This window comes from Osmia bicornis, chromosome 10 (assembly GCF_907164935.1).
Source record: "Osmia bicornis bicornis chromosome 10, iOsmBic2.1, whole genome shotgun sequence".
NCBI lineage: Eukaryota > Metazoa > Arthropoda > Insecta > Hymenoptera > Megachilidae > Osmia > Osmia bicornis.
The window spans coordinates 9,320,539-9,334,481 of NC_060225.1; the positions used below are offsets into that span (position 1 = coordinate 9,320,539).

The 13,943-nt window shown below is 37.6% G+C and overlaps 3 protein-coding genes across 7 annotated transcripts in view; all 3 read right to left on the bottom strand.

Annotated features, from left to right (window-relative positions):
- LOC114874165 (chloride channel protein 2) overlaps nucleotides 1–10,292 on the bottom strand; it is a 25,567-nt gene extending 15,275 nt beyond the window's left edge. Inside the window, exon 1 of one of the 2 annotated variants that reach the window (XM_029183175.2) lies at nucleotides 9,151–10,292. In XM_029183175.2, the coding sequence (XP_029039008.2) occupies nucleotides 9,151–9,210 (60 nt within the window). In that variant the 5' untranslated portion in view covers nucleotides 9,211–10,292. Of the gene's footprint in view, nucleotides 1–7,332; nucleotides 7,420–9,150 lie in introns of those variants that run through there. The other variant, XM_029183180.2, reaches the window with a different exon arrangement.
- On the bottom strand, nucleotides 191–9,106 carry LOC114874172 (uncharacterized oxidoreductase YjmC-like). Of its 2 annotated transcripts, none has more exons than XM_046287378.1 (4): nucleotides 8,302–9,106; nucleotides 2,135–2,925; nucleotides 1,295–1,472; nucleotides 191–1,130 (listed from the first exon to the last, which is right to left on the bottom strand). In XM_046287378.1, exons 2-4 carry the CDS (start codon nucleotides 2,477–2,479, stop codon nucleotides 460–462), a joined length of 1,194 nt encoding a protein of 397 aa, XP_046143334.1. In that variant the 5' UTR covers nucleotides 2,480–2,925; nucleotides 8,302–9,106; the 3' UTR covers nucleotides 191–459. The 2 variants fall into 2 exon arrangements, with proteins under 2 accessions (XP_046143334.1, XP_046143333.1); XM_046287377.1 differs by lacking the exon at nucleotides 8,302–9,106 and adding an exon at nucleotides 7,333–7,399.
- Nucleotides 10,293–11,587: 1,295 nt separating the features above from the next.
- LOC114874186 (synaptobrevin-like) overlaps nucleotides 11,588–13,943 on the bottom strand; it is a 31,586-nt gene continuing 29,230 nt past the window's right edge. The window contains exons 1-3 of one of the 3 annotated variants that reach the window (XM_029183245.2): nucleotides 13,425–13,864; nucleotides 12,104–12,426; nucleotides 11,588–12,019 (exon numbers count right to left, since the gene is read on the bottom strand). In XM_029183245.2, the coding sequence (XP_029039078.1) occupies nucleotides 11,976–12,019; nucleotides 12,104–12,422 (363 nt within the window). In that variant the 5' untranslated portion in view covers nucleotides 12,423–12,426; nucleotides 13,425–13,864 and the 3' untranslated portion in view covers nucleotides 11,588–11,975. Of the gene's footprint in view, nucleotides 12,020–12,103; nucleotides 12,427–12,818; nucleotides 12,987–13,424; nucleotides 13,865–13,943 lie in introns of those variants that run through there. The other 2 variants (XM_029183244.2, XM_029183246.2) reach the window with 2 other exon arrangements.

The following is a 13,943-nucleotide window of genomic DNA, read 5'->3' on the forward strand; positions in this document are numbered from 1 at the left end:
GATGCTCATCCTTCTGTAAACATTACTCGAAAATCTGAAAGTGTCATTTAGCCCATCCTCTGATTCGTCACACGATCAATTGAATGAAACATCGATGAAAAACTATGTTTCTTGTAAAGTGATTAACCTATCCTGTGATCGATACATCGAATCAGAGGATACGGAGCTTGCAATAAAATACATACATATATTATTGTTTAAGATTTATATAAAATAGACTTCTTCTTGTACAGCGATATAAAAATGGTAACGTTTAAAGATTATGATTGTGACAAATTTACAATTGTGTAAAATGAATGCAAGATGAATAAAATTCAGTCTCGTGTAACTTCCACCCATTTCAATTCGAGATATCTTTGAACTTAGTTAATTCTTCACATTATCTATCTAAAATACAACTATGCAACGAACTAAAACATTTAGAAAACTGTCTTAAATCCTTAATCCTTAATCAACGAGTCATTTTTTCTTAGGAATAATTTTCATAGGTGCGACTCCTAGTTGGTTCGCCAACTCTTTGGCAGCTTTTAACTGATTAGGATGATAAGTAATGCCACCTTCTTTATCCACGCGTTCCATGGAGTGTTTCTCTGGATCTCCAGCGACCATAACAGGCTTGTCTCCGACAATAGGTAGCTCTCTCAATTGTTTCAACAACTTCGATAATCTTTCTTGTGACCCGGAACAAAAAGCTTCCGGATTGATAGCTATGAAACACTGTCCGAGATTAGCGACCTTTTGGCTACCTTTCCATTTTCTGATGTTAGGTCCAAAGTGACTTCCGGATAAAATTCCGCAAAGCACTTCGACCATCAAAGCCAATCCGTAACCTTTGTAACCTGAATTACGTTCTTCACCTCCGAGAGGCATCAGAACCGTAGCTTCGTAAGCTTTCTCGGGATCTGTCGTCACCTTTCCATGAACGTCGAGCGCCCAACCCGAGGGTATGGGTTCGTTTTTCCTCACAGCGAGCTCGATTTTACCCAAAGCCACGGCTGTGGTGGCCATGTCCAGATTGAATCTATCGTTGTTCAATGCGGACATTCCCAAACTTATAGGATTCGTGCCCAATGCTGCTTGTTTACTGCGAGTTGGAGCCATCAGAGGGCTGGTGTTGGTGCAGCTAAAGCCTATTGGCAGCGATGGGTTATCAAGCGTCTCGAACATCAGACAATTTTTCGAATCACTTTGAATTTTATTTGAAACCCGAAGTTTTTAAAATATTCATGATTTTTGAAAAGCTCGAACACTCAAATAAAATTCCAAATGATTCAACGCTCCCATCCGTCACTACCTATCAGGTTCTGTTTGATCGCCATCGCCGTGTAGTAACCGCAGATTCCGTAATGATTCGATTGACGAGCCGACACCATGCCGATACCAAACTTCTTCGCTTTTTTTATCGCCAATTCCATGCAGAATTTACCGATCACCTGGCCCAGACCGTTGTTCCCGCTGACCAAAGCTATCGCCTGCAAGAATATTCATCGATACTCGTCGAATTTCACGGTGAAACTGAACGACGCATCTTTGGTTTACTTGACGACATCCTGGGTGGAGCTTGCAGAATAATTGGAAAAAAATTGCTTCGATAAGTTAGGTAACCGGAGATAAGAAGAATTATCTGTCTGTTTTTTCAAACGGATCATTTTCTTTTACCTCGAAACGAAATATACTTTTTACAGAGTCTACAGATTAACGCGGAAAAGGAAATGAAATATATAACTCGTCGAGAAGAGTGAAGCATTCGTACGGCTGATTGAAGTTAAAATAATAGAGGCTGTCTGATATACTTTCTTCGTCGTGCTTTAAGCAAAGGAAATGATAAAATTTCCACCACCAACGACGATCAAGTAAACCGGTCGAAGCTGGATTTTCAAGTGTCGTTCACTCGTCTTTAATGCATTTTCAACGACAACGAGTGTGCGATAACTGTGCGATAACTGTGCGATCATGTTTTATTATAGAATATTATTATAATCAATCAACTCGGTGAATGACTGATTAGAACTGACTAGATTTCTGTCTCTACAAGGCGAAGCTGCAGGAATTACCTTCTCTCTCGAGATCGATAAAAAAAATTGCCAATACACAGTTGACGCACAATCTCGTGTCATTTTCGATCGAATCGTACCTGAAAATCAGTAATGATCTGCGGCTTAGCAACAGGATCGGTGATCTTATTTTGAATATCCTTTATGTACATTGGCACCCTGTTCATTCCATGGCTAAAATGGCCACTGTAATCAGCGGTCATTAAATGATGGCCAACGATTTCTCCAGATTCTGGTGTCGTTCCAACTTTGCACATACATTCGTTAATAAATCTGACTACATCCTCTTTAGGTATGACCATCTGATCGCTACTTTGCGCGGAAGCCATCCTTTTCGTATTTATCGAGCTGAATTTCAGCATATTTTTCAAAAGCTTCGCTCTGATTTGAGAGGTGGTCAGAAAACTTCTGTACATCTTCGACATTATCTTTTCAATTTTATCTTTCTGTTACACAGACCAAGAATCTTAACTTTCTTTATCGTTGAATCGTAGAAAATTTCATATGTTACAACTTAATAGTTTCAGTTTTGAAATTCTTTTTACTAACACTGTTTAATTTTCATCCGCGATACGGAGCGCGCGATCGGATTTAAATTTCCCGCGTTCCCAGCTGGCGGAAACTAGGCTGCGTTCTCTCGCAGTTACTTCGTAACTTCTATCGATGAGTCGAAGCAGTCGAGGACAGGTTTATTCACCGATTCAACGCTTTTGATTCAATCCTTTCCTATCTGAATAATTAACTTTCGAGATAACTGTTCGACTAATTAACTCGGCCACCAGCTGATCTATAGATCACGCGACTATTTTCGTGATATGAATAGAACGTGTTGTTGCACCAGCTTCGCGATCGCTACTTACGTCACCTGACACTGCAAAAAATATATTGGCTAGACTGGCTGACGTAGATCAAGCGGGAACTTTAAATCATTCGAGATAACGCTAACGTCTCGTTTCTATGCATTGTTATACATATAGATCACAGTTACATCACGAATTAATTTTCTTCAAAATTTATGCATCATCGCAGTTGGTTGAATTTTATGTTAAATGTATCGCTATAAATATCTGGAATGTATGTCGCTTTTTATGAATTTTTTTGTCGATACATCTTTGAAGTCTTATCGCGTAGAAGAGGCTTGGTTCAAGGACTAAACATTAACTGGTTTTGATATCATATTTGAAAGTACACTTTCACGAGGAAACGAACCAAGTTACCGATCAATAGAATCACGTGAAAATTAATGTAAAATGTTGAAATAAATTTGCTGGAACAGGAAATATTCGACACTTTCTTTTGCCGTAACATATACTTTATTACTGTGTTTACTTGCAAGTTCTCCTGCGATACGTGCATTCGTTTGATATTTTTTTGCATATTTAAACGTGTATGAATGCCGTTTGTTTCGTTTTACGATTGTTTTCTAGGTTAGAGGAAAGGAGGACGTATTTCTATTTTTGCATCGATAAAACCAACAAGTATCTTCTTAACGTAATCATAGACTTTACAAAGCATGTACACAATTTGAAAAAGTGTTTCCTAATTAAATATTGCTCGTCGAAACGTCTAAGACTGTGCTTGTTAGTTTCACGCTATCTAATCGGTACAAATGACAACGCGTCTGATACAAATGACGACGACGACTCAGCTAGTGTGCCCTATGCTATGAAAAATATGCAAAATAAAGTAATACTTTAATTGATCTCGATGCGAAGTTAAAGTACAAAAAGATGAGCGATTTACGCGCCAGAATCGCTAAAGAAACATTCCTGCTTTCGGTTTCTTAATACAAACCCCGTTTGGAACGTGTTGAAAGAACGGTGTTTGGTTGGCACGTGTCGCAGGGTCGTAAAACGAATAATTTCACAGATGTACGACTAACAGGTGAAATAAAATGCAAGATGCTCGTTACGGGAGAGGTTGCAAGGCAAACCGGCTGATCCAGCCGCAGAAAAAATCATTAATCGACCCTGCGTTTCCGTGTGCATTGCTAACTTAGCTGTATCTAGCGTTATGCAATACAATACACGGCTAAATCATGCCCCGTGTCGAATATTCGGCCCGTTCCGATATCGTACTACCGTTTGCGTAATCCTACGTAAACCGAAAGATGCGATTTCTTTCCTTCCTTCCTACCGATTCGACGTCGAGGTGAAAAAAGGTAAAAGGAATCGAACGATCGCGTGCCAATAGAAAACGAAGCGACACCTCGGTGTTGAGTGACCACTGTAAGCTACCGTTTCGCTTCGCTTCCTGAAAAACGAGCTACCTGCTAGTCAGCTGAATCGAAAGAAGAATTTTTTTTTTTTAACTGAAAGATTATCTGAAAATATTTGAAAATTTATATCGACGTTGTGTTCCACTGTCCGATGATTAAAATTGATAATAAATAGAGAAAAATGGTTTGGTAAACGCATAAATTCATCGCGACCGAGTATCACCTGCGCGTCGTTATAGTTAATTGTCAATATTTGTGTTCCGATTATATACGCGAGGTCGTCGTATATAAACTTACAGTCGTACGTGCGTAACAATAACAAAATTCTTCTATTTTATCGATAATAATTGGGTTAATGAAATGATTTGGTAATCAATCATTTGTTCGATAATTCTACCAAAAGTAAAGTTAAATGCCTCCTATCGATTGCGATTGAAATTCTTCGATATTATTCGAAAAGTACTATAGAAATCTCATTTCTCCGCGTGGCGAATATCTTTTAAAGCGATAACCCTGATTGTACTTTACGTACCGATCGAAAAATATGCTCGTTGCTTTAGGAATTCTGACGAGCAAAAACAGCTAATCGTACTAGTTCCTTTCTCGCTGGGCAACACAGAACCAGCACAGAATCATCAAAGTAACGTTATCAACCTAGTCTCTGATCGTAGATTTTCAAGGATGCGTTGTCACACAACGGTCAAACTAATCGTATCGATAATTATATTTGTAAATTTTCGTTTATACAAGCTCGTTGCGTCTTTTGAAAAAAGAAAAATCATTGCTGAGGAAGTGCTAAACAGACCTTGACTAGATAACTCTGTGTAATCAAACAATTGTGTAATTCGAAGAAAGGAACGTTACTTTTAGAATGCAGATTAATTTTCCTACAGAAATCTTCAATATCTATTTTTGACACCGTAATCGATCCAAAATAACCTAACACCTCGATACTTTTCAAGATTTCGGCATGCTGATCCTATCTGCAGATCATGCTTCACTATCATTTCATTCCAATTATCGATTGACATCTTCAGTGACTCTATCACTGGCACCAAGGCGAAAATCTGCAGATTATTTCAGCACATTTACCGAACATAACCATATCATAATCACATATTATGTATATGAATTCGCCAGTATAATAATAAATAATAATAATAATAATTAATTACTAATTTCTTCAAACATCTGGTTGCTTTCAAACGAAAACGAAGTAAATCAATTTTCATCGTCGGTTGACGAATTGCTGTTGACAATAATGAATTAATGTGATGTTTGTTTTGGTGGTACGCAAGATCTTGTGAGCCGTAACTCTATCGATGTTTTACAATTCGCGGTCCACGTCACAAATGTTTGACAGGATAAAAAAAAAAAAGGTTGATTTACAACAGATCAAACACAATTCGAAAAGCGAGCATAAACGAATTAACGAATCAAGAAGGAGGATTAGTGCTTATACGCGTTATCTCGCGTTCCGATCGTATTAGAAATCGACTAATCGATTGCGATAACTAGTTTAGATCGTTTGTTAATTGAAAGCGCGAATTTTGTTTGCATATTACATATGTATCCGTGCGATTACATCGCGTCAATGAAAACGATTGCTTCCTTGAGCTTAATCCTTTTAACCTACATACATACATCCATAGAAAATATTTCAAAAATGATTCACTTCTTCGTAGCAAAACAAAGGAAAAAATCCTTTATCATTTTGTAATCTGGAGCTTAATTTTCAAGATACAGGTGATTTAAAATTGGGTACTCCACTTCCGGCACGCCCTTGACGCCAAGTAGAGCACCCCGGAAGTCAGGCATCTAATTTTGGATCGCTTATATCTCAGAAAGAAAGCTACAAACTGCAAAATGGTAAAGAACTTATTCATTTCTTTTGGTACGAACAATCTTTGTGGCAAGAATGAAAAATTGAAAAAAAATTTTTACGATAAAAACCATTCACGTTACAACGAATGGAATAATGATAAATATCGTGGTTAGATTCTTCGGTTTTTTCCTTCTGTTCACTGACCAAGGTACGATAAGTAGCAAAAATTATGCAAAACTTGCATAACCTTTCGTCTAGCGTTGCTAACGAATCGAAGTGTCGATGACGATCGGAAAAGCGCTGCTCGCGATTACATCATAAATATTCGATCGCGTTACGTTGCTTAACGAGCACGAGACGGTCGTGGAAAGACGGGAACAAAAAGAATATTGCGTTGTTTCTAAGGTGTTAGAAAAAAGAATCAGCTGAACATATAGACATATGATAAAAAAAAAGAAAAAGAAAATCACTGCGAGAACCTTCGAAACGCGGAGGACGAGTTAATCGACGTTAATGAGATGACATCATCGATCGTTGTTTGATTTCAAAACAAACGATCAAACGATTGATACTGAACGCAAATCTTTTGCCAGAAAAGAATTTCTAATTCTAATAAAACTAATGGTTTAAATAAAATGACAGTAATCGAATGATATCAAGGAAGATCGATTCCTCTGATGGAATCTCTGGTAAAAAGGCTTTTCGCTATGGTGTGCCGTCGATAGAAGAGGGCAAAGAAGAAAAAGACACGGGGTTCCTGAACGAGAGGATGTAATTTACCGGTTTTTGTTTCTCCTCTGTGTGCGTCAATAACTCTTACAGGTAAGATCCTTTTTATCTAGCCTTTCAAAGGATCGCAATACAACGATCGACCAACTACACAGAATTCGTTCGATCGACCTTATATTTTTCATGAAATAATCGAACTGTTTGTGAACCTTTAAACTCGAAGACGAATTATCAAAGACTCGTTACACAATATCGGTATACTGTTTTTCTTGCATAAATTCTGTCCAGTGAAACAAGTATCCTGGTTTAATAATTAAAAGTATCAACAACTTTAATACTCTAATAAACTGGTAATTATTAGAAGGAAATTGATCAAGTTTACGACCTGCTAGAATTAGAAGATGAAAGAGAAATTAGCGATAAGAGGCAAAACAGATAGTGTTAGACACAGGCAAAACAAATAGCCGACTCAGAGATTTTTCACTTGATTTAGGTAAAAAACTTACCTAATGCTTAAAATTTGAAGTAAGAAAATCAAAGATATTATGACTCATGAAATTTTTTTTCACGACACGTCCTCGCGAATAAAGAAGACGACTAATAGGAAGAGGGGACGACGGAGCAAGATATCGCGAGTCGCTAAAAATGGCAATTTGCCCCGTAATTTTGCATAGACTGTTTCGAAAGTGACGCGTCTGCTCGAGGACGTATTGTCTTCGTGTTTGATATAACAGCGTCTGAAGAATCCACGACCAGTTGGCAGACACGTGGAACGTTTCACCGTTGCAAAATCGGAGCCTTCACGCGAGGGTGGCAGGAAAGAACGCGTTAGTCAGCCAACAAACGTCTTTTCTCGCTTTTCTCAGACGAATTTTCAGATCACCTGTCTGATCTTCCCCAAATTAAATTATTTCACAATTACGTCTAAACTATTTCGTTCGAATGTATGTCGGATAGGTATACTCTAGTACATTCGCGCCATAGATTCTAATCGGCTATGATTTTACTGATACGAAGCAATATCGCGCTCAATTAATATCATTAATAAGATCGAGAATCAGAATCAGCTGCGATATTAATATTATCTTTATTCATTTCATTCGCTCCTCGGCCTACAAAGTATTAATTTGTACATATCATCGTAACTCGTAAACACGAGTCAATTATACCAGCTTCTCTACTACGCAGAAAATCCTGATAAGAAATATTGGGTCACCAAAGAAACTCTTACCAAGCTGTTTAACTGTAAACTCGAATAAATTCGCGAATTGAACGGCGATCTAAACGGGACAGCCTCTCGCTAACAGCTCGATATTACCCTTTCTTACTCCTGCAAGTACTGTTCGAGATAGCAAAGTAGTTTAATAATTTACAACTATTTGCAGGATAAACGATGTACAGATAATAGAACGTTCTATAAATCTCACAGCGAATCCTCTGATAATTTCTTGATGGAAAACCACTTGCATACATACCTGTTTGCAATTTCTTTTTTAAACTCGATGGAAGAGAAACGGAGGAATCGTATCGATAACACGCGTGTCTCGAGCCGGTCTGAATAATTTTTCGACTCGTGTTTATCAAATGTTTTTTTTTACTTATTTCGATTAGTGTAATCTGGTACAATAGCGGCCTAATTACGACACGATAAATTAGCGAAGATTCATCGAAGGTACGGTAGACGATCGATTGATATAATCAACCGTAGGATGAATGGAGGAAAGCGTGCGAATATTATGAAAATGAAGGCGTGAAAGTGAAGGCGGAGCACGTGGTTCGCTCGTTGCAAACGGTATAAATTGCACTCTAAACTCTAAAGCGAACTATTCGCGACTAGCGTCGGCGTCGTGGCCAAGAATAAACATGAAAATAGGTTTGCAACCCTTGCCTACCGCTGCCTTTGACGCGTCAATCGTTTCAAGTCTCGTCACTTTAATTCAACAAGCAAACGCTAATTTTATCCTTTCCCGGTCATATCTCTTCGTCTACGTCATTTAATTCTAATGCTTAATAATAAAAGTAATTAATGAAAACAAAAAATAAAAAATACGAAATGGAAGCCTAGCGATAAGCTTAAAAACTAAAATTATCCTTCTTATCTTCTTGCAACCTGTCATTTTGTATTCTCTTGAAAGTGTATTATTCTAATTTACTATCTAATAACAGTAATTAGACACTGAAACTATCCTCTTTATCTTCTTTCGCAAAATATCGCATCGTGTTCTCTCCGATATGTACTAATTAAGAAACTTAAAAACTAAACAAACTATCGGCTCGATCCTGTTACAGGATCGAATCGAAAGTGAGAAAAGTTAAACACTCACCAAAGTATTCTGGTATCCCAGACCATAGTCTTGTCCTCCCTCGTTGTCGGACGATGCCATGTTGGATCTCGAGTTCGCGGACGATTTTCGAAAATTCACGGGACTCGTTCGATCAAAGAACGAGCAGAAACCATAGGAGGCAATAAGATCAAAAATGGGAAGAGACAGAGAGAGAGAAAGGAAGGAGGTTAGGTCAAATTAGATCGGCACTTCACTTACATAGGTTTCTTAAACAAGACGAATCTTTCTTCCTCTTCCTCTCCTGCCACTTACATTTATCGACCACGATCCCCGCTTTCGACGCATTTATCGTCACCCAGAACGATCTTTCCTTTTTTTTTTATTTTTCACCGATCACTCTGCCACATTCGCGAATATCCCGAAAACGAGATACCGTAACGACAACGACGATATTACGTGAAACGATGATAAGGAATTTACAATAAGCATCGACCAGAATACTATCGGTTTCGTTGCACAGACGCGAAAACGTACAATCTTCGATCGTTAAATCCCGAGGAACGTTACAAGAGACTCGAAGAAGAAGTAGAAGAAGCAGAAGAAGAAGAAAACAAAAGTTGTTCCCGTCTGAACAGCTTAAACGTCCTTTCGAGCACGCGGTCTATATGTACCTAATGAACCACTCTGAGACACGCGTTCGCCAGCTACCAAATACCGAAAACAAAAACAACGTATTTACACCGTAATAGCAGCTTCGTGTACTCTGAAATTTTCAATGTTTTTCATCGCGAGATAGATCTATGTTTCAGAAACAAAAACTTCCCTGACGAATCTCAATCCTTTTTACGTCGTACCATCGATTTTCAATTTCAACGTGTAAATAAAAGATACGTTTAATAATGAAATTAACTCGTCGCTGATAGAAGAACACGAGAAACTTCGCGGACGATGGATTTTATTCCGAAACTTTCACTCGTTCGACGCGCACACGAGAACCAGCTGAATATTTTTTACCAATACTTGCTCGATGACGAAAAATTGTTAAAAAGTAAAGTTTCATTGAGAACACTGATGAAGGAAAACGATTCGAATTCGAAGGGTCTCGGAGGGTCGTACGAGACACGAGACTCGCTTCAAGAGCGACTGTCCGCTCGGACGGTCGTCAGCCGACTGATAGGTGTATGAATGAAGCGGCCGAGATTTCTGCTTGCCACGGTTTACAGGAAAATCGGTATCCTTCTTTGTCAACGGCACGTGACACTTGGATTTTTTTTCTTTTTCTTTTTCTTTTAAGTGCCTAAGACTTTGTCAACATAATTCAACGATAATCGACGCGAGCGTTAAAAAAAAGACAATTAAACAGACGATAAATATCTGGTTTTAGATAATTGTTTATCTCTATTGGTTTTAAGATAATTCTACTGTCATATCGATTTATAAAATACACTTAACGTGCACTATCTCCGCGTTGTTTGCAGATACGTGTAATTATGTAATTCCAGTTAACTGAGATTGTTTAACGAGCATCGCGCAACCAAGACCCTGGATTAATTTCTGGGGTTTCATTGATTATGGGATTAAAATGTAAAAATTAGAAAATGATTGTCGCGCGCTATTAAGGATAAACAATTTCTAACGTTTCATATTCCTAATGTAAATACTCTTAGGTAGCTTTCTTTCTACTAAAGAAGAATTTCATTAAGGAGTACATCACACTTCTGATAAAAGAAAATAGATAGCTTTTGCATAAAGCGAAAAAGAAAAACAGACGATCGTTTCAATCGATCTTTCAGTTAAATTGTCCTTCGATCGTGACCGACGACGCTCGTCCTTGACCATCAACCAGCACGTTGCCTTTTCGTTTCGAACTCAAACTCTAATTATTAAAAAGATAAATTAGCTAGTTTTCAAATTTAAGCTACACTACATCTAACGCGTCGATCACTGATGATCCTAATCAACATGTTAACGCAACATCTTCCGGTATCGCTCGACAAGTCTCGCGTTGTTAATTGGCCATCGATCACGTATTAATTACATATCTCTAGTCGTGACGTTTTGTCTGGCCGAGTTACACGATCGAAGGTTCGAATTAGAATTGCAAACACGAGTTGTTGTTTTTGTCCATAATTTTAAAAAAATAGAAAGTTCGATCAGGTTGGTGAATGAATGCGGACTGTTCACCGAATTCGACAGACCTGATGTGAGTTTGCTCTAAGGAACATGACGGTATTCGCAAGAGACCGTCGATGAATATTTATGAGTGAACATTCTAGGCAAGTAATCGCGATGGGCTTTAGAATCAAACGTACACACCGACTCCATAAAGTATTCTTACCGTTTGATCGACCTCTTATATCCGTATGTACATAACGGAAATACGATGCGTCAAATTGTTGGACATTGACGCGTCGTAGGATATTGGAGAGGATCGGATCGAGGCAATATGGAGATTTCAAACATCCAAAGACCGATGGAGAAAAAGTATAAACGTTATATTATATATTATGTATATCATTAATAAATGTACAATAAGTATTCCAACAAGATAACATTATGAAATGTATTGTCCATTTATGGTTTACAAAAGGCCACCCGTATTAATACTGAAGTTAGTCTAATAGTTGTGCGTTTTTTTTTTGTATGAAAAAGTTTAAGTCTCAAAAATATAGTTTCGCATAACACTTTTTTGTGCGTTTTATGGACGATAACTCTTTTAAATGTACCCCGTAGATCGTTAATAATTAATAATCGCGTTATTTCTAACTTTGTATGCCCAGCACTTACTTTACCATAGTTAACTTTTGTTCTAGGACATAAATTAACAACCCCTGAACACTGTACCATTTTTGGTACAATGTTTTTTAATTAGGACTGTCTGAATCCGACGATCCTGGTACGACCGAAGCTAGTGTAAACATTAAAAATTACCTGTGTAAGGATATAAATGCAAATCTACTAAATATGTATCATTCTTAAGACTAGCACTCACCGATGATGATAATCAAGATAACAACGCAGATGATGCCAATGATGATCATCATTTTCAGATTTTTCCACCAATACTTTCGCTTCAATTTGCCTGCCTGCTGTTCGAATTGAGTGGCTCCCTGTTTCAGAGCATCTGCACGATTCTCCAATTCTGATAATTTCTGGTCTCTTTCCAATACTTTTTCCACATTTACTTTCATGATACCCACAACCTCATCCACGGTTGCTTGGGTCTGTTGCAGCTTTTTTGTAGAACCTGCTTGCTGTGAATTTCTTTGAACAGCCGCATCTCCATCTCTAGAATTACCACTGCCGTCCATATTTCTGTAATCATACAAATTATCTAATATAAAATCCTTGAAAAATAATATATTTGTTAATTAACATTATACGGTAAGGAAGTACACAGAAAAATTGTCAACAAGTTGCAAGTATATGCAACCATCCATTATTGTACACACCCATAACCTCAAAATTCAACAAGCAATTGAATAAACCGGAATATCCGATAGAAATTTTGTAAAATGTTATAGCACTCTTTCATAACGCTTAAACGATAAGATACTAACGTAAAACTAACATTAACATATTAAGAAATACAAAACTGTACACCGAAATATGTTGTTCTGTTTACTCTTAAAAGGAAATGAATATTCAGAAGTGAACATTTACATATATATTTGTTTTAAGCGTCAAAAAGAAACTGTAGCACTTACTCTTAAGTAAAAGTAGAAAATCGAAAGAAGAAATAAAATTTATGAATAAATAATGACAGATAACTGCAACTTTATCCCGATGACGAGTACACTTTACGACGACAACAGTACATGACACACGATAAAGATGGCGATAGCCGTGACGTCATATTTATTAGAAAGATTTTTTTAAGTACATCGCCTGCATGAGTAATCTACTTAATCTAATCTTTGCTTCATCGTATGGTATTGGAAAATATCATTATCTATTTCTAACGTTTATTGTAAACAGAAATTTGAAATATAGTAGTGACGCAAAGCTCAAACTCAAATTCCTCAAATAACACGCGTGCTGCCATCTCAATGAAATTATATAAATTATAAATGTATATGCATTTGAAAACATTTCTTTACATTAAACTAATTACAATTACTTTATAATTGCGTGTATTAATTAATTAAAAGCACTAATAGAATCTGTATTCAATTGTCATACAGCTCGCTTCTGATGATTAATAATTGTCACTATGCGCTGTCTAAGAGGAATCAACATACTTTTTCATTAAATCTTGACATTGTCAATCGAATTTTTAGAAATCTTATGAATCGTTCATTTGAAACACTCACCATACGGGCGATCCATCTCGCGTTTCCGTCCCTCGACTTTTAGCAACATTTTTGGGGAGAAAAATTCAGACGACACCCTCGCCTCGCGACAAAAATCACAAGGACATAAATAAAACATCTTGCGGATGCTCGTGCGCGTATTCTCATCGCGTCGCCAGGAGCGTATAAATATACATCACCAAACTATGCTTCGACGCGAAAAAAGAATCTAAAATCTCCGTCAAACTCGTACTTCCCGATAGTGACAAACACGACCGCGAGCTATCCATTTGCCCGCCATTTCCCGAATGTTCCCGAATGCCGGTATCATAACCAATTAATCGAAAGATCACAATTTCGAAACAATACAACAAATCACGTCGGTCGTTGGCCTATTTTCATGAGAATTAGAGGCGGGGCACCGAGAAGTCAAAGAAACATCCCTGACGCGATTTCAGGGTGTGTTTGCGCATGAGGGTTGCGGCTGACTGCCGCTTATTGACTGAAAATTCCCACGCATGCGTAGAGCGCGCTACTCGA

What these genes read in the sequence shown, in the direction of transcription:
- LOC114874172 (XM_046287378.1), bottom strand. Translation starts at nt 2,479, where the DNA reads ATGTCGAAGATGTACAGAAGTTTTCTGACCACCTCTCAAATCAGAGCG. An exon ending in AGATCATTACTGATTTTCAG is followed by an intron (nt 1,473 to 2,134) that starts GTACGATTCGAT and finishes ATATTCTTGCAG; the next exon opens with GCGATAGCTTTGGTCAGCGG. An exon ending in GATCAAACAGAACCTGATAG is followed by an intron (nt 1,131 to 1,294) that starts GTAGTGACGGAT and finishes CGCTGCCAATAG; the next exon opens with GCTTTAGCTGCACCAACACC.